The 20,724-nt window shown below is 38.6% G+C and overlaps 1 protein-coding gene across 1 annotated transcript; it reads right to left on the bottom strand.

Annotated features, from left to right (window-relative positions):
• Positions 1 to 16,131: 16,131 nt before the first annotated feature.
• On the bottom strand, positions 16,132 to 20,386 carry LOC149208306 (uncharacterized). The gene is made up of 3 exons (XM_089398296.1): positions 18,706 to 20,386; positions 17,521 to 18,302; positions 16,132 to 16,962 (listed from the first exon to the last, which is right to left on the bottom strand). The coding sequence occupies exons 1-3, from the start codon at positions 20,384 to 20,386 to the stop codon at positions 16,132 to 16,134; spliced, it is 3,294 nt and encodes a 1,097-aa protein (XP_089254422.1).
• Positions 20,387 to 20,724: the final 338 nt, after the last annotated feature.

Genomic DNA, 20,724 nt, shown 5'->3' with positions numbered 1-20,724 from the left:
AATTGTGTGAATTGAATTGAAGAATTGGACTTTAATGATTGCAACAATTCATCATTAGATAACCTCTAGCTTCACTGCACATATAGTGTTGGCACTCTTGAAATAGAAAGACTTAACTCGGGTTGGCAACTAATGTAGGGATTAAGATTTCCTGTAAAAAGACATCTTAGTGAGCCAACAATCTTCATGGATCTTCCTCAGGCCAATGACACGCCTTGTGGATCCAAGGATGATACACTCTCACAAAGTGGTCTTCGACTAAGAGATGTGAGTCATATGGATTGAAACTTCTGGTGTTGATGGTGAACCTCTTCAATTCTTCCATCTCAGCCTCAGCATGCTTGAAATTATGGATCTCATACAACCCGATCTACAACTGAAGAGCGGACCAAGGTTCCTTCTTATTCCTATGCAGTCTCATTAACAACCCTGCCAAGATGTGGTATGAAACCTCTTGCATGACCAGTTTATCCATGGAAAACTTAGGAAAAACATGCTGAGCCTTCTCTTCATTGTACATCTGAATGAAGGTGCCAAGGGGTGAGGCATACCAATCTACTATGTTAACCAATGACTCCATCGCTACTTGTGACATGCAAGTCATATCCTGCTCAAATATCATCTTATATACTGGGATGACAAAGTGGTCTGATAGCTGTAGTATAGCTCCACGGAAGCTACACTTAGAGAACAACCTGAAATAGGTGTGCACAGAGGTTTCTAAAGGTGTACATGCCCAACCCAAGCCAGGGAACTACTGACAGACACAGATTACATCAAGAATGTAGGAAAACATGAAGAGATTTGCTTGTTGACCCTTGGGCGGATGCTGGGCATCTGCTACTTGTCCCTTCAGCTGGAGAGCCAACATGTCGAACCAATTGAAAGGTTTCCCTTTGTTCGCCAGCCGATCCAATACAATCACCCAACTTTGCGTGAAGGTTTTTGTATTCTCCTGGCCATGTAAGTGGCATGCAAAGATGACCAAGAACTGATAAGCCTTCCACAATATATTTGTCTTGTATACATGGTTGGGTTTTGTCCTAAAATTAGATGGATCTCTCACCTAACTCTTCAAGGTGTCTCTTGAATTTACATTGTTGCTGGGATTGGTGAAGGGTGCATCCATTGTGATCGTCGGATGTAGCAAGTGATACATATCCTAAAAGTTCTCTACCACGAAGGTAGCAAGTTTTGTTCCACTGGCACTACTCAACACCATTGTCTCTGGATCAGTATACGATACATTCCATCGGATCATGTTCACACATGGAAATTTAGGATACCTGCATGCACCCAGTACAAGCCAGAATTGTGTAAGTTGACATAGGCCCTGCGGTCCTCCAGATTCTCCTCTAAGGTGCCTGAAAAGATGTCATTGATATCCTTCCATTTGATCTTGTTCTCCTTGTCTATGAACAACTTAGTGTCTTCATATATGGGCAAGCTCATAGACACTTGCTCAACCACATCTCCATTCGCGCTCTCAATGGTGTCCTTTGACCCTACTCTCTTGAAAGCCATTATACCTATACTTCTGAGAGACTGATGAACACCTATGATACATGGAGACAGATCAACACTCATGGCAAGCAAAATATCAATTGAAAACCAAAAGAAACATAGGACTGACATGCTACACACTTGGGTGACTGAGTGGAAAATTGCCTGATTTTCACTAAGAGTTTGGGAGACTGGCTGCCAAAAATGCACAGAGCACAGTCCAGACTGCCAGTGAGTTGAATGACTACTGAAACTACATAGAGTGCACTCCATCTTGGCATTCTATGGATCGGAACTACCCAATGTGCAGTTTCAGTCACCATGACTGCAACCCGAGAAAACTACATTGTGCAATTCTAGGGGCCAACTAAGGCACTGCCTCTCAGAATTACATAGATAAAATCCTAAGAGGCCAATGTGAGTCAATATCTACACAATTCCTAGGAGAAAGGAAAGGCCTTCAATCCCATAAATGCATAGTGCAAGCTGGGCAAGGCAGGGTTCGGGCAAAGGTAGCTTAGACCCATCGACAAGAAGCTAAAAACAGTAAGGACTGAATGCATGTGCGAAACTGGTTACAAAAATGAGTGAATGAACATTCATGCAATAAGTAAGTGTAGTATTCAATAGAAAGGGAAAGACAATGAAGTGTGTGAAGCGAGTCACCACAACGGCGATCGTTAGTCCAGAAACAGTGTAATGCATGTGACAACAAAGAGATGCAATGGAAAAATTGAAACAATGCTTCTATAAGATAACATGCATTAAAATGATAGCAAGTGTTCAACAAAACCAAGAAAATAAGACTCACACAAACTGAAATACAAAAAGTGACAGAAAAACTGCAAAAGATGTGAAAATCAGACTTACCCAGAAAAATTTGCAGTAAGTGTGTCGAAGGTTCTTAGATGCATTGCGGATGCTAGAGCTCCAAGATTGAAGTGAAGAGTGAGCTCTGAAGTGTCAAATAAATAGTTTTGACAAGATCGAGGCTTATGATGCACAAGCCACAATTATAGGGAAAAGTGACACTTGGTGGGAGGTTTCTAAAACGGATTTTGCATGTAACCCCTAGCTACTAAAGATAGATCGCTAAAATACAGGGATGCTTTTTTCTTTTTTGCATTTTTCTTTTTTGAGAAAAAGTTGCCCATGCATGCAAGGCAAGATTGCATAATCCTGGAGGGAACCGGTCAACTTGTCAACACATGCAATGTACAACAAGCCTCGGGATGAATTCTGCATAGTTTCTGGGCTGAGTGGCTCTGGCTGCCCTCAAGCTCTATGCAATTTCTGGACTGAAGCCAAGGCTGCTAGCCAAAACTGCACAAATTCTGAGAGAAAGCCTAGTGATGGGCTTATCTACGCAATTTTCAAGGGGAAGGTAGCCTACATGCTCTGCGCCATTTTGGAGAATAGCTGGTTGTCTTGATGCTCTGCACAATTCTAGAGAGAAAGGTTGGTTACCCTCCTATTTTGCGCAATTCTTCAACTCATCAAAAGAACCAGTTCAAGACCAAGTCACGGGAAGTCAACTTACGAGTGAAAGGAAAACAAGTTAATGAACACAAGCTGATAATCCAAAGAAACTCAATTTAAAGCATAAATACATGGGCAGTGCAAGACATGCTACTACGGATGGTTAGTAGGGAGGCTCCAAAACGAAGCTAAGGCAAAATTTTGGAGGATGGTTGTAGCCGCTATAACACAGTGTTAGTATATTTAAATGAAAGTAGAAAAAATGATTCTTCGGTATATTCAGGGTACAATTAAGTTTGGGAAATAATAAAATTCATGGGGCACTCCTTTGTTGATTGGTTTCACTTATTTAAATTGGGTTGGAAACCTTAGTGATGGGAATTTTACTGCAGGTTATGTTTTCAATATTGGTTCCAAACTTACCACTTGGGTTTGTAAGAAGTAACATGTTATTACTCTTTCTTTATTAAAATTCGAGTATTGGGTGGTGTTTAATGCGAGTAAAAAATTCTTGTGGATTTGACAAATCATTTCAGAGTTTTGATTCCAGCAACAACATCTAACCACCTGCTAGTGTGATAATCAAAGTGCATCTTGCTCACAAAATATGTAGTTCAATATTAGCGTAACAAACACATTGAGCTACAACTGCACTTCATTCAAAATATCATTCATGATCGAGTTAATGAAGTGTTATTTTTCTTACAAATGATCAAGTTGCATATTTTTTCACAAAGTCTCTTATAAAAGAATTTTTTTTTCTAAAATTTGATTTATGTTAGAAGTTCGGAAAGTTGTCATTAAGGGGAGTAGGCTCTACTTCCACATTCCTTCTACTATTTTGTCACATTTATAAATCCTTCACTCCTATCCTAAGTTATTCTTGGGGGATGTTAGGATATTTAAAAACATAACAATTAGTTACATTCAATTAGGTCTAATGTGTCCATTAGGTAAAAATGTATTTCTTAGTGTGTTTCTTTAGTATGCATTAATTGCATTTTAATATGTTGGTGACGATATGTTCTAGACATAGAGTGATCTAATAGATCATATTCTTATCGATACTAATGATAATTTATCCATGGCCTAACACCCGATTGTTCCACGATCTATATTAAAGAGAATGGAGGGTCAATGCTAGTGATCAACTGTGAGAACCAGCTCATGTAATATATATATATATATATATATATATATCTTGCATTAATAAAATTTCCTCAAGTGAGCACATTGGTTAGGGCCATGGAATGTTTCCCTCTTAGATATATTTAACCATGTAAAAATACTATTGTTCTGATATTTGATCTTGTTGTGTGAGTGGTTACTAAAGGTGTTCATCTTGTATGGAATGCTATATTTTCTTGAACATATAGGGTTTGATGTTGACAAGGGTTTACCTTAGCTTTACTTCAATTATGTGCTCGATTCCCCTTTCAGGTGGAAACACTAAGGGAATATCTTGGAATACATTTTTGTTTTTTTTAATCAATTTTTAAATCTAAGGTCATTCAACATCAACTAATTTTGAGCCCATTATTTCCAATTGGTGGCATTGCACAATATATTTTGGTGCTCCCTTTTGGATTAACTTTACCATTTTAAGGCTCCCGGATGCGGGTGTACATAACAAGTATTAAGAGGGAGGTAGAATGTGATGGCAAGTGGCCCTGCCACATGGCCTTCTGTAACCCTGCACTCCAATCTATAAACTGGATTAACGCCGGCCATAAATGGCGTTTAAGCTGGCGCTACCTTCAACCCGCCTACATCCACCCGCCTCAGATCAGATCAATGGTGACCTCAGGTGAAATTAACTCCACCGCCCCAGTCTTTTATCCTCTGCCTCTGCAATGCCAATGTCCCCAGACTGCAACAACTCCAAGCTCTCGCACCGCAACGAGTAGGCGATGAAGCATCCTTTGTTGCACTGATCTTGGCCTGGATTTCATTATACTCAAAGCCTGCTCTACAATCTCATCCTCCACTCGACGTCTCTAGCTAATCCTTCCTCTGGGCCAACCTCTGAATCTTCTGCACCCTCTTGTCACCCTGAGCCGTCTACCTGTATCAACATGACCAGAACTCGCCATAGAATGCGTAGTCGCAAAGACGGCAGCAGAGGTGGATTCCCCGCTCTCCTCCGTCCCCAGCCTCTGAAACCACCTCCTCTTCGACTCATTTGACTTCAGGCCGCTACCCAAATACGTGTAGTGGCAGAGGCCGCTCACGGCCTCTCCGCCTCCATCCGACGCACTCTGCTTCGCCTCCCAGTGGAATTCCCTCCATTCCACAGTCGCCCCTCCACTCAGCTCAATTCTCTTATCGTTGTTCACTGAACCAACCCATGATCACTGCCACCATTTCCATCACCTTTCATGAGGAGATGCAAACTACAGAAGGTGGTCGCCACTCAAGCACGACGCCTGCTAGAGCCGAGGGGAGCACACATTCCATTACCTCCAATGAAGGGGAGCAGGCCACAGAAGGCGGATGCCATACCGGCGCAGCGCCAGCCACGGTCAAGAAGAGCACACACTGCGCTCGGCTGAAGCAGAACACTCCTCCTCCACAGCAGGATCAGAACAATCAAGCCGATGAAGACATGGACAGATGTTTTGTCGTGGAGGAACACCAGGCGAAGCAGGATGAGGACACGAGGGCATCGCAGAAGGAAGAAGCCGACACGGATGAATACAGGTGCTTCGTTGTTGAGGAACACCCGTCGCCTCCGCGTCACACTTGATCGGCCACTCCCCTTGCCACGTGTTCACGAGACTCAGGTTCTGGGACTCAGGATTATGTTTTTCTATGGTTTTTTGTTTTGTGAAAATTGCTGTCATATGGCTACCTGGAGGATTTTTTGTGTGTTTTTTTGAAAAATGGTTAAATTCTACGTGTATTTGTTGGTTTCCCTTGCGGGGGCAACAAGATAACTCATGCAATCTTATTTTTGAACTAGACTGGTTTCCCATTCTGGGCAGTCCAGACCATGATTTGCTGATTATTGCCATAAACTATGGCAAGGACATGCAAAGGCCAAAGCCTCAGTGTATTATTATTTTATAGTAATAGAATTTAGCTTAATTTAGAAAAAAAATAAACTTTACCATTTTAGGGGACAATACAAATTGATTTTCCCGTAGTTGGAATTGATATAACTTATATCTCTCCCATTTCTATCTAAATTTTATAAAATGTTTTTGGTGGTTGGTAGAATAAGAACCTAATGTTTGTATTCTTTAAACTCCTAAAACAACATCTACTCCTCCCAAGGGTGCAATGTAAAATTGGGATCTATGTTGTTGTTTTGAATCTACAACTTAACCTTCTAACATTTTCCCTCACCTTCAATTTTGTTTTCTCCATCTACCACCATGACCTTCATATTGGAAGTCAGGTATACGAAAATATTTCATCTCCTTACAAGATTCATGTCTACAAAAGTATGGGTACTTATTATATCTGTTAGGACCATTACATTGTTCTCTTTTTATCTTCCCTTTCAAATTTAATGTTTGTGGTTGGGATATACTTGTTATAGCTAATAGTGGTATTTGTGGTGCACTCTCATTATTTGAATCTAGGGAAAAAAATTGAGGATCCTTGAATTTTTATTCATTTAGTTCTTCATTGTCTGAATCATCTTTTGCTTCACATTTATGTAAGTTTTTGATGTTATTTTTTTTATATACATTTATGTTTATGGTCCTATTTTTCTCCAAAACTCTTACATTTTCCTTCATTTATTCTTTGGGATTCCTGAGACTATGTTTACCTCCTCCTCTTGAATGTGAAGGGGCATATCTTTCCAAATCTATAGTTTAGGGTGGCTTTTTTCTTGAGTATACCTCATCAAGCCTTTGTAATGATGATCTTTAAAAAATATTTTGTAGCTAATATTTTGTAATTATATGTAAATTTATCTACGTTTCCCTTTTGTTAGTCTTGTGAGTTCTATGAAAAAGTTTTCTACTTTGATACTTGGAATATTTTAAAGAATTCATCCCTAAATTTATTCAAACTTATCAAAAAGTATTTTTCTTTCACCATATTGACAAATTATATGTGTATTTGATTTTTTTCATCATTATTGGTCACATGGATTTCAAAATAATTTTCTACATTGTTAAATGATACCATGCTTTGTTTTTCATTCCCATTAAACTTTGGTAGTTCATTTTTTATTATTCAAAAATTGGTTGATTTGTGTATGATGGAAATTGGTTAGCGATTACTATGTCATGAGGGGGTGTATTCACTTGTGAATTTTATGTAATGGAGGTGCTTGGTGGTGGGTTATAACTACTCGGAAATTTTGATTGTGGGATGACCATGCATAGAGAACTAATTCATGCTACAAGATTTGTTATGAGGTCCTTCAATTCAGCATGCTTTTTGTTAATCCAAGAACATAAATTTGCTTGTTCCTGTTGTATTTGTCCCCCTCTAATTTGTCATGTTTCTCTTGAAGTTCCTTCTGAAGTGTTTCCAACTTTCTTTGTCCTTACACCTTTTCCAATATTGAATTTATCTCAACCATATTTTTGGTCACTAATGGGGTATTTATTTTATAAATTTTGACTAAGTGATGTTGACACTAAATAGAAGGAATGATGATAATTACACAAAATTGAATTTTTGGAAGCATGTGGCCATGATGAATTTGAACAAATTGTATATATTTGAATAATTAATTTCCTAGTTATACTTTATTGTGTGAGAAACAATGATTAATTATAAAATTGTATGGCACATTAACTAAATGTACGACACTTAAATGATACAATATTTGTATTATAGTTGTTGAAATCTTTGATTTGATGGCAAGGTATGGTGGTGATTGTATGATGATTGTCTTAGATGACAATGGTATACAATTGTATATAATTTTATAGTAGCAACAACTACACAATGTGTACGATACTTATATACAATAGTGTTGGTGACTATGTGTATGGGAAATTATGGTAGGTGTGGGCCCATTTGGCTTTGATACTAGATGATGTAGATGCATAATTCATTTTTCTCAATTCATGGGAAATAATAAAATATAATGTATAAGAGTGAATAATGAGATGCTTTGATTACAATGAGGGTTCCATTGAATATGCACAAGGGGATGCCTTGATACCTTTTAAGAAAGGTTTTTTTTTTATTAAATATTTAATTTATTATTTTTTTCCTTATTTTTTTATTTTATTTATTTAATGACCTTATCATTTTATTATTATTATTATTTATGTAACACATGTCCAAATGAAAATTCTATTAGGTAGAGAAATATTAAGTATTATTTTCTAACTTTCTAATAACTCATAGAATTTAATATATTATTTTCCATGTTAAGATATGATGTGTGTTGGGAAATCAAGTGCAATGAAGTCTAACACCTTAATTTATTTTCTTGATAATTACTTGTTAATATTAGATGCCTTATTATTATTTATTGTGTTTTCTTCATCAAGTAATTATGCAATCATTCAAATGTTTAGGAAAATATAGAGATCGTAATGAGACAAGAGACAACAAAATTAGGTTGGTAGCTAGGGCAAAACCCACAAGGGGAAAACCCAACAATCCTTCTCTTATAGAATCATATCAAAATGAGAGATATCCAAGACCAAGACCAAGACCAAATTTCCACCAAGATACCAAGTCCAACCCTCCTCCAAGTCACCTCCAAAGTCAAAGTCAATGTTGGTCAAACTACTCCAAATCTGGTCAAAGTTCTGAAATTTGGACCTGCAACAAGGGGCCGAAATTTGGCCTGTGGTTACCTCAGAAATTTCAGCCTTCTTCCATAGAAAACATACCTTTCACACATGTGAACTGCAATAGTCAAAGATTCAGTCAATGAGGGAATATTCTTCTTGTTTTGACTTCATCTTCTCTCTCCTTTGACTCAGATTTATCTTCTCCTTCGCTACATTTAGATGTACTTCTTGTGATGTGTTGTGAATGTGCTCAAGGAGGTCAAATTATCTCTTATATATAGTTTTCCAGGAGGGTCGAAGAGGTGTCACTCTAGAGGGTCAGGTCGACTTGTCCAAGGAGGGTTGACTTAGTCATCTTGTGGACTAATGACTCAAAATAAAATTCAAATTCCTTTTCTTAAAAATGTCCAAAGGGGACATGACTCAAATAATCTTTCTTTTGATTCATAACAAATTATTTTTGGCTCTTTTTTAATCTAAGCATGAAGAACATGCTTTGAAAAGAATATAACAAATACATCAATAATAAATTTATATTACGAAGAACAAACCTAGTTACAACTTCAACACTCCCTCTTAACTGGGGAGGTATTCATAATGACTCAACATGATAATGTCAAGTTGAAATATTCATATAATAAAGGATCCAGATTGATAAGAATTGTTATAAACATCGTCATGACTATAATTTTCAAACTACTAATGCCTTCACAAGTAAACTATATCTCTCCACTAGATTAGAGCACAATGCTAGGAGGCATTCAATAGGACACCACACAACCGCCTTTGTAAGGCACATACTCCACCTAGTTTCACCAAAGTATGTCCTCCATAAGACCATTTCCTAATTTTGTGTCACAATCCTTGACACAAGGAAATGTTGGTCCTCCAGACCATTCTTATACTAGATCAATGTACTTGACTTATGATTGTTAGTCCTAGTCAGAGTACATGTCTCAAGGACCTTGGTCCATGATTCTTATCCAATCTACAATTCTCCCTATCCATGTTCATGCACTTGACTTATGGTTTTTAGTCTTGGCCATTGTACATGACACACAGAGAACAAGGTGTTCATCATCACTCCCTCTCAATCTAGGAGAAGTTATCCACAAGCTCAAGCTTGTCTAAAAAATGCTCATGCTTTCCCGTAGGAAGGGACTTTGTCAAAACATCGGCTACTTGTTCGTCACTAGAGATATACTATATCTTCACAACTCCATCATGTCACAAATCATAATTTTCTTTGGACTTCCAGGTTATCTCACAATCTTCATACAACTTTGACCAATTCAAAATATCATAGTTGAATCCAACATGTTATCAAATAGTCCATTGAAAATTTATAACTGCTTCATAGCTTCCATATATTCTTCCTTCACAGTGCAACAGAATCTTGCTTCATGCTTTATCAAGGATTCATAGCAAATCCCAAGTAGAACCAACCATTAGTAGTATCTTTATTCATCATCATCACTACTAATCGAATCAATGTCTCCTTGAATCAAATGTATCATGGAACCAATCATCTGTTGGTATAATGGTGGATCAATAATATCATAACTCTCCAACTTCTACTAAATGGTGTTGTCATAGGTCTATAATTTGCCATTCAACCTTCTGGAGGATCTTGGTCACAAGCTTCTTTTAGTTTTCTACCAAACCTCAAGTAATAGTGTATCCATCCAAGATATGTTTGATAATTCTTTCAACTCCCTCTAAAGATAATATCTCTAACATATGATTTCTTCTTGAATCACTCAATTTTATTCCAAAGTATGAGGTCTTCTTTAATCATGAGACTCCTTTTTCATGTCCTTCAAGAATCAAAGGTAAACTTTCTAGCTAAGACAAGTGTCTTATTATGAAATTCTTCCTTTTATTGGGATAACTTCTTCAAGACTTGCTTTCATGCTTCCATCAAAGGCCAAGTGTTGAATTCTTTAATGCATACTTCATACTTCCTGCTCCCCCCATAGAATATACTTTAATTTGTCCTTCAAATTGTTTTCTCTACTTATAAAAGTCCAGTCATATAAGAAAAATTTTCTTTCTGAATTGCTTTTCACTTATTACTTTTAGTATCAATGGCTCATTCTATGATGTATAAGGTCAAATTTGCTTCATTGAATTTAAGTGAATGTTAACTCTTTCTGTTTGGAAGAATCTCTAACATGCTACAAGCTAGATATTGATCCGAACTTAAATAGGAAAGCAATGAATTATAGATATAACCATAAATATAGAGATGCAATAGAAATAATACTTCATTTCATTAATATCAAATACTGAAATATGCTTACAAATAGAAATGGAAATAAACTAGCTCAGGTGATGGTAGCTTATCTCTCAAAAGAGATGTGGCGGCTACATGCCTCTAAATTGTTTTACAATGAGGCTCGTAGACCTATTTATTATTGAGAAACAATGGAAAACCATAAACATTCAAAACCCTAACCCTAGGAGATGAAGTTCCAAAACTATGGGCTTCGTTTGGGTAAATTGGTACATCAACTTCCCAGGGTTGTAACGTTGTGATACGATTTCTATTTGATGTGCACAATACCGCGTTAGAAAGATCTATCCAGGGACTACAATTTCTGATCGACCAACATTGGTTAAAAGCCTTCTTTAGGCCCGATTTTCCTAAAAGACATCATTTAGGGTCTCAAAATGGCTCTGAAAGTTTAGGACCCGAAAAACTGCCAAAAAAAGTAAATTGTGCTACAATTACAGAAACTGAAAAACTAAAAGAGAAAGTGGTGGGGGTCCCAGTGGAATAGGCGGGTAGCCACCAACATCCACCTGGATTAGATATTGAATTCTTAACTACTCTACCCTTTACAAAGTTTTCGTTGCCATCTTGTTGCTTCCTTACTTCCTAGAGAAAAATTTTAGCTTGATTTGGATTTGCATGATGAAATACGAGTCTTTCTACATTATGTGGGAACATATTTGGTCTTCTTCTTATCCACCTGTATGTTTCTTCTAGATTTTTGTGATGGATTCTATGTAGACAATAGTCAAGGAGACCTCTCTTCATAAGAAATTTGGAACATACTACAATGAATCAGTTCTCTCTTTCAGCTACTTCATTATAGATGACTATGAGCTCCCTCTTAAATTAAATATCCTTGAAAAAAATTACAATTCACAGATCCCAATAAACTTCTCTGTTATCCCCCATATATCATATAATTGTCTTTACATCAATAAATACTATTATATTTTCCATCTTCTAAATAAGAAATAGATATCAAATTTGACTACAAACCTGGTATGAAAGTAGATTGTAGATCTATGTACACATGCCATATTTTTCATCATCGTTAATAGTAGAGATCCTTATTGTCTTCAACCTTAGGTTTCTTTGGAGCTTCTTAATCTACAATTATTAATGCTTGATGTATTTCCTTCCTCTTATTATTCTTAGGGTTATTGGGATAATCTCTCTTGAAATGCACATATTCATGACAACCATAATATTAACTTTAGACATATCCTTATTTGTATAGGACTTTTTGCCATTGTTTTTGTGTTAAGATCCAAATTTTCCAAACTTCTTTCTTGATCTAGCTGCAAAAGATTATTAGGTTGAGTATCATTTTTAGCCTTTAGTCTTGATTCCACTAGAACACATTAATACCATAATCCTTCAAAGGTTTGAGTTTCTTTTCTAGCGTAGATGCCTACTGCAAAACCATCCCAGGCTAGAGGTAGAGCATTGGTTATAGAAGTGATCAATTCAGATTTAGATATGGTTTCACCATGCCCTTGAAGTCAATCTTTGATTTTTGATATATTCATAAAGTATGAAGCTATGTTCTCTTCTTTTGACATCCTTGTTCCATAAAGTTGATTCCTTAGATATATCTTTCAACTGGTTGTGTTGATGGAGTATGATTTCACCAATGTGTCATAGAATTCCTTGGATGTAGACAAATATGAAACAAATGAAATGAGATGGTCTTTGATGGACTCAAGGAGAATTATTTTAGCTCTAATTTCTCCCTATTGTATTTGGCCACTTCTTGAGCATTGTTTTTATCTAGTAGAGGAACATTTCCTTCAACAAATTGCATGACTTCATTTTCCTTAAGGACTAAATGTATCCTCATCTTCCAAGCTTTGAAGTTGGATGCTCCGTCAAGCTTGTTTCCTTCCTTGCATATATGTCCCATCTGATTGGGAGCATTAGACATATAGAATAGAAGAGTACTTACTTGAAAGTGAGAGAGAAAGTTGCAACAATATGAGTGCTATAATGATTTATTCAAGAGAATTATCTTCAGGTTTCCTTCGTTAGCTTTGATACCATGTTAAGAAACCAAGTGCAATGAATTCTAACACCTAATTTCTCTTCTTAGTAGTTACTTGTGAATATTAGATGCCTTCTTATTACTTCTTATGTCTTATTCATTAAGAAATTATAATATCATTCAATATTTCAAGAAAATAAAGAGATCACGAGATAAAAGACACCAAAATTAGGCTAGTAGTGAGGACAAAAACCACAAGGGGAAAACCCACCAATCCTTCTCTTATAGAATTAGATCAAAATGAGAGGTATCTAAGACCAAGAACAAGACCAATATTAAGACCAAACTGCAACCAAGATACCAAGTCCAACCCTCCTCCAAGTCACTCCCAAAATCAAAGTCAACATTGGTCAAACTACTCCAAATATGGTAAAAGTTATGAAATTCAAACTTGCAACAAGGGGCCAAAATTTGGTCTGTGGTTACCTAAAAAAATTGGCCTTCTTCCGTAGAAAATAAACCTTTCACACATGCAAACTACAGTAGTCAAATATTTGGTCAACGAGGGAATATTTTTCTTGTTTTGACTTCTTATTCTCTCTCCTTTGACTCAAATTTCTCTTCTTCTCACTAGTTTTAGATATACTTCTTGTGATGTGTTGTGAATGTGCTCCAAGTAGGTCAAAATTTATCTTATATATAGTTGTCCAGGAAGGTTGAATAGGTGTCACTTTAGAGGGTCAAGTTGAATTTCCCAAGGAGGGTCGACTTGGTCATCTTGTGGATTAATGACTCAAAATAAAATTCAAATTCCTTTTTCTTACAAATGTCCAAATGGGACATGACTCAAATAATTTTTATTTTGACTCATAATAAATTCTTTTTGACTCCTTTTTACTCTAAGCATGAAGAGCATGCTTTGACAAAAATATAATAAATACATCAATAATAAATTTATATTACAAAGACTGAACCTAGTTACAACTTCAACAATGTGGACATTATCAACCCATATTACATATGTCAACTCCTAATATAAGAAACAAGTCCTAGGAAAACTAAGGAATGTGAGTAGTGATAGATGGTATGACTTGGTGGGTAACTTCATAAGATAAATTGCATAGCCAGGTAATATTTATTAATAATAATAATATCACAAAATATCAATCTTATACGAATAATAATATAATAATATTATTTAAAAAAATAGTATGAGAATAATATGTTGTAGTACCCCTTAGTAATAGAATAATGTGTTATTGCCCCAAGGCTTAGCTCAGTTGGTTGAGTTCTCATTGCTAAGTACCTCATTAGTCGGGAGGTCACGGGGCGAAATCTCCTCGATGCCCTTGGGGTTAGGCCTTGCTTGTTTGGTCGGCAGGTAGATCCCTTCGGGTTGATATGCCTGGATTTTTCCCGTGGATGTAGTAGCCACCCAATGTCTATGAACCACCCTTAAAAAAATAGAAAAATGTGTTATTATAAGATTAACAATAATATTAACAATAAGATAATAATGTTAATGACATATTATTAATAATATATTCTCTTTTTTTTTCTGAGTAAAGACTATTCTATTATGTATAAATAAAAGAGGAAAATATTTACAAAGAGGTTGGAACCTCTGAGGGGGCTAAAGCCAGCCCTCTGTCAAGAAAACTTCTGCCATCAGCTCTTAACTGTTTGTTTACATAGATAAAAAACGAGAGCCCAGGACTCTGTAGAACTAGACACCACCACCAAAAAGCAAAAACAAGAAGACGATGGAGAATTACACTGAAAAAAACTGACGTGGACATCAGCGGCAGCATTAAACCGCTTAACAAAAACCACTAGTTTATCGGACCGTCGTCGACCAACGAGCGGTATCCATATGAACGAGCCCGATAAAATCTTCTGTTGATGCGTGGCTCTCGACTGACGTCATCATTTCTGACTTTTCTGGACGTAAAGTTCCGCCAAAAAGAGCCTTCTGAAATCCTCCACCGCCGTCCGATCTACTCCATCAATCTCCGCCGTTGATTGATTCTGCCTGAGGTGGTAACTCTGCATCTTCGTTGTTGGCTTTGCACGGAGATCTGACCCATTCAATCATCACATTGTCTTCAACATCCGTAATATTGCAACCAGGAGGCATCACTGGATATAGAACAGTGCCAGAGAACTGCGCCGGTGCACAAATAATGACCTCCTCGTGTGACGAAGTTTGCTGAAGACGCGCATCCTCTTCATGACCTTCATCCTGCTGCCCCTCAGGAAGAATGGGGATATCCTCTACCCTGCCTCCTTGAGAATCCTTAGAATTCTGAGAGGGAGTCCTTTCCATGGCATGTTCATCAGAGCCAGGGGGGTCATCTTCTTCCTCTGAGAAGATGACCGTGATAATGGCAGAGATAGTAGGCTTCTTTAGCTTGCTTTTAAAAGTGAAACAGGAGGAGTGGAAAGAACTGGAGAGGGACGGACCAGAGTGGTCGGATGATGGAGAGGCTGGCGAGACAGAAACAAGCGGGGAGATGCGTCGAGGAACAGGACCTCTCCTTCCTCTAACACCCCCCCGTGTGCCCCTCCAGGAAATTCCTCGAGGTCGAGCCATACCAGCAATGATTGATAAACTGAGAGGACAAAAGGGTTGGATGAGGAAGAAGAACGCCCCACCCCAATTTGAAATAAACCGTGGATAACAGTACTCAGAGTAGAAAGTGCCCAGAGAAAGCACCACACAGATAAAAAACAGAACCCCGAAATAAATACCAGAATTGTCTGAATGATTCCCACACCCAGCCCAAACAGCTTCAACAGACTCCATGACCCGACCAATTGCAGTTATATACCCAAGGAAAAAACAATGACCATACCAGATGCGAGCCAGAAGAACCGTGATTAGATGCTTGAGGCTGGCCTGTTGCGGTCTTCGATGGAGCCCTGATGGCTTCCAAATGCTTAGTACTGCACCTAACTCCTGTGAGCCAAATCGACCTGGAATGTCTCTGCTAGAATGAGCCAGAGAGAGTGTCGAGCTCTGGGAAATTGAAATAGATCGTATTCTCATCATCCTGAAGTACTTACTCCGCATGATGTACACCCAATTCCTCATTAATGGGACTTAATGCGCTGCCAAAAGTCGCCTACTTGCTCTACGATGGTGCCCAATGTCGGCGTCGCTCGTATGGGCATTAACTGCTCATAATATCACCCGCATCCGGGTGCGAGTTCTCCTGCGGCTGCATATCACTAGTAACTATAGTCTTGAAGATGGAGAGTTGATTCTCTGAAACTATGTTGGAGATTGAGCCTTCAAAGAATTCCCTTCCACTTTCCACCCCTATGTTTGCAAGAAAGTCAGCCAATTTATTCCCTTCCCTTCTAATGTGTTTAAAGGAAATTGCTTGGTGATTGGTAAACCATTGTTTGAGAAGCTCTAGTCTAGTGGCCAATCTCCAACTGCTACTGACCTTATATACCTGAGATCCCTGCATTAGCTTTGAGGCCATGTTGATGATGATTTGGGAGTCCCCTTCCACTATAAGAGGCAAGAGTCTCCGTTCCTGTGCCAACTTTAGTCCTCTCCATAGGCCCTCCAATTCTGCCGCATTGTTGGTATTCCAACCAATTGAGCCAACATAGGTTATTAGGGGGAGTCCCTGGTAGTTTCTGATGCTTCCTCTGAATCCTGTTTTTCCTGGATTCCCTTTCGAGGCTCCATCGAAGTTAAGCTGGTATGCATTATTTGGGGGAGGTGTCCAACTTGATGGAGATTCTAGATGCTTTGAAGAGTTATCCTTTAATATTAACGGATGTTGTAATTGAATCTGCCAGTTATCCCATATGGCTTGTTCCTGCGGGAGGGATGGGAAGTCCTCTTTAGACCATCCTTTAACAGACAGAGTTTCTTTAATGTTCTGGTGCAGTCCTTGCCAAATTTGTTCAATTGATTGAGCTTGATCTTTAAATATCCTTCTATTTCTTTCCTTCCAAATATTCCACATAAGTAATCCTAGTATGAGCTGCCATAGTGTGTTTAAGAGTTTACTTTTATACGGCTCTTGGGGCTAGGTGCGGAGAGTCCCTTTGATGTCTCCATTCACTCTTCCATCCTTTTGACATCGGAAGGCAATTTTTTCCCAGAGTTTCCTTCCCATTGGACAGGATTGCATAAGATGTAATGCTGATTCCTCTTCCTGTTTGCAGTTTGGGCAAATGGAAGGTCCAGCAAAATTCCTTTTCCTGAGATTGTCCCATGTGAGAATTCTATTGTGAGAGATAAGCCATAAAAAATTTGAGACCTTCGGCCATATGGATGGATTCCATATCCGATCCCATAATTGATCTTTCATTATCTTTTCTTTGATGAGTATTTTATAAGCTTCCCTGGTGGTGAAAGTGCCTTTTTCCTCATATCCCCATCTAAGGGTGTCCCGGCCTGCCGAAGTGAGTATTTTCCTTTTTTGAAGCTCAGTGGAGAGGGAGAGTTGAGTTTGCTCCGGGCTATGTGGTATTATGTGCCTGGCCTCTTTCCACTTTCTATGTTCTTGAGTGTTGTGTGAGTCCCAAAATCGACTCACCTTCTCATGTTGTTGTATGTCTTGATCAGCAATACCTGGAATTGTGTCTCTGAGGTTAGGGAGCTGCTGCCATGAGTCTTCCCAAAATCTAGCCGTGTGACCATCCTTCACCTCCCAAAAACTGTGTTTCTGAATTATATCCCTGTGTTGAATGGCTGAGTTCCAAATCACAGATCCTTTACTAGTTTCTGACATTCTAAGTCTCTCCTCCATGGATTTGTTGCTTGCATATTTCATTGTCCAAAGGTAGGCCCAAGGTGTTGTGGGATTGGTTAGCCATTTCCACCAGATTTTGGCCCCCATAACCATTTTACTATGTTCTGGGTCTCTTAGTCCAATTCCCCCTGCCTTTTTGGGAAGACATGCTTTCTCCCATTTTACTAATGCCCATTTTCGATTAGGTCCTGAATTACCCCAAAGGAAGTTTCTCTGAAGCTGTTTGATAGCTTTAAGGACCCATTTGGGTGCTGCCAATATGGAGAAAAGGTAAAGAGGCATGGTTTGAAGCACTGCTTTGATTAGAACTAGCCTACTTGCCATATTGAGCACTCTATGCATCCACAGGGATAATTTGGCTTCCAGTTTCTCTAAAAGATTGTTCCATGAGGCATGCTTAAGAGCCGTGGCAAATAAAGGAGCCCCCAAATACTTAGACGGAAGGGAAGCAATGGAAAAACCAAAGATACGGGCAATAGTTCTTTGGATGGATGGCGAAGTGTTGAAGAAGAAGAAGATCTGGGATTTGACTTTGTTGATGAGGGCACCAGAGGCCTCTGAAAAGTCTGCAAGAATAGATTTTAAGGGCTCGAGCTTCTTGAACAGACGGGTGACGAAAAAGCAGGTTGTCATCAACGAATTGCTGGTGTGAAAAAGCAGGGACTTGGTGGAAGGCTAGACCTTTGAGATGATGAGAGCGTAGGGCTTCTTTAATGCTATGACCTAAACCTTCAGCCAAAATGACAAACAGGAAGGGTGATATAGGATCCCCTTGGCGGATGCCTCTGGAAGGACGAAAAGTGGATGAGGGGATTCCATTGATGAGAATAGAGAAGAACGAAGAGGAAATGAGACTACTGATCCATCTAATCCAAGAGGGGGCAAAGCCAAAGGCTTGAAGGACTTGTTGCAGATATTCCCAACTGATACTACCAAAAGCCTTAGATAAATCGAGTTTGAGCAACATACCTGGTTTTTTTGTGTGCTTGAGAGAGTGGATTATCTCATGGGTTAGAATTATCCCATCTGTAATCTGCCTTCCTTCAATGTAACCAGTTTGTTCTAGAGAGATGAGAAGTGGAAGCAGGGGCTTCAATCTGGAAGCTATCACTTTGGAGACAATCTTGTATATGATGTTGCATAACGCAATCAGACGGAATTTATCCGGAGTGGATGATTCCTCTTCTTTGGGGATTAAAGCTATGAATGTTGCGTTCAGTCCTGGATACATCCATCTGAGGGTACGCGATTCTTCCACCACTTGCCACACCTCCCATTTGACCAGATCCCAAAAGTGATGAAAAAAATTTGAAGTAAAGCCATCGGGTCCCAGAGCTTTTCCTGCTTTGAGTTGATGAACAACATCATCAACTTCCTGGAGGCTTATGGGTTTGAGAAGGAGAGTGTTATGCTCATCCGTGATTAATTTGGGAATATTGCTGATGATTTTCCCGATAGCTTCTGTTCTGTTTATATCCGGCTCTTGATTCATCTTCTTGAAGTAGTTGAGGAACACCTGTTCTATCCCTTCATGTGTTTTGATGTTGCCTCCTTGTTCATTGGTCACCCGGGAAATTTGATTAATAATTCTCCTTTGCACTGTAGATTTGTGGAAGAATTTCGTGTTCTTCTCACCCTCCTTCAGCCATCTAACTCTCGATTTTTGTCTCCAGAGAGTTTCCTCCTGTGACTCTCGCTCGAGAAATTGATTCTCTAAGGACTGCTCTTTCTTGCTAAGTTCTTCCGAGCGTCCTTCAGTTATCATTCTTTGCTGAACCATTTTCATTTCTTGATTGAGGATTTCCTTAGCCTTAAAAATGTTGCCAAAGACAGAGTGATTCCATTTTTTAATTTCCCCTTTGAGATATTTCAGCTTCCTTTGGAATGAAGCCATTTTTGTACCATCCGTAAAATTGCATTTTTCCCAGGTTGCTTTAACAAATTCGTTGAAGTCCGGGTGAGACATCCAAAAAGCCTCAAATCTAAAGGGACGTCTAATATGGCAGCCAGGACGATTCCACTGGAGGGCTATCGGCCAATGATCAAAACCATAGTAAGGGAGAATAGAAGCTGTGAATTCTCCACCTACATGAACTGCATTGTCAGAGATTAAAAAGCGATCTAGGCGCGATGCTATTTGCATTGGACCTGTCTGTTTGTTGTTCCAGGTGTAGAGGCCATTATTAGTAGGAATATTTATAAGCCAATTTTTCTGTATGAAATTCTTTAATAGAGTTCCGTCCATGTTTGTTCTGCATCGGCCTCCCTTTTTTTCCTCCACCGAAGCGATCATATTGTAGTCTCCTCCGGCTATCCATAACGGGTATTGCCTATCTGTGCTAAGATTTGTTAAAGCCTCCATAATTTCATTCTTCTGTTGGGATTCTTGGGGAAAGTACACATTAGTGATGTGCCCATAGATATTGGTTCCTATTATATGGAATATTGCTTGGATAAAATTTTTATTTGCATGTATGTTGGTCATTTGAATCTTTCTTGCATCCCAAAGCACTGCAAGTCCTCCAGATGCGCCCTGAGCATCAACAGCTGCTACTATCCCCCCTGGCCAGACCTTAGTTGCTATTTTTTCCAAAACTGTCGAATTACATTTTGTTTCCTGTAGAAAAAGAACTGCTGGTTCTTCTTCCATTAACATGTTTTTTAAGAGTTTTCCTTTCCTTGGGCAGTTAAGCCCTCTGATATTCCATGAGATCAACTTCATTGGGAAGGTTTGGGATTGATGTTGTAATACTTGGTTAGCTTGGCATATCTGCCAGAATCTACCAGCACTTCTCCAATCTTGATGGTTCTTTCCAAGGTAGTTTTCCTTCCCCTTTTTTTGCTGTCTTTTGTAATGAATTTGCCGTCCCATTGGCTGCCAATTTGAACCCCTAGTGAATATTTTTTCCGGGCTTTATTGAGGACTTCCACTAGATTGTCCACTTGTTTGTCAGGTATTTTGTCGAAGTTCCCTGTTTTACAAGCCTG

This window comes from Pinus tabuliformis, chromosome 1_2, assembly GCF_031772625.1.
Source record: "Pinus tabuliformis cultivar Carrire ecotype Pingquan chromosome 1_2, CPIR1, whole genome shotgun sequence".
Taxonomy (NCBI): Eukaryota; Viridiplantae; Streptophyta; class Pinopsida; order Pinales; family Pinaceae; genus Pinus; species Pinus tabuliformis.
This window is presented reverse-complemented; position numbering and strand designations above follow the sequence as displayed.

Coding starts and splice junctions, on each gene's coding strand:
- LOC149208306 (XM_089398296.1), bottom strand. CDS start 20,386: ATGGAAGAAGAACCAGCAGTTCTTTTTCTACAGGAAACAAAATGTAAT. Junction 18,303..18,705: donor CAAGCACACAAAAAAACCAG/GTATGTTGCTCA, acceptor CTATTCTTGCAG/ACTTTTCAGAGGCCTCTGGT. Junction 16,963..17,520: donor ACATACAACAACATGAGAAG/GTGAGTCGATTT, acceptor ACACTATGGCAG/CTCATACTAGGATTACTTAT.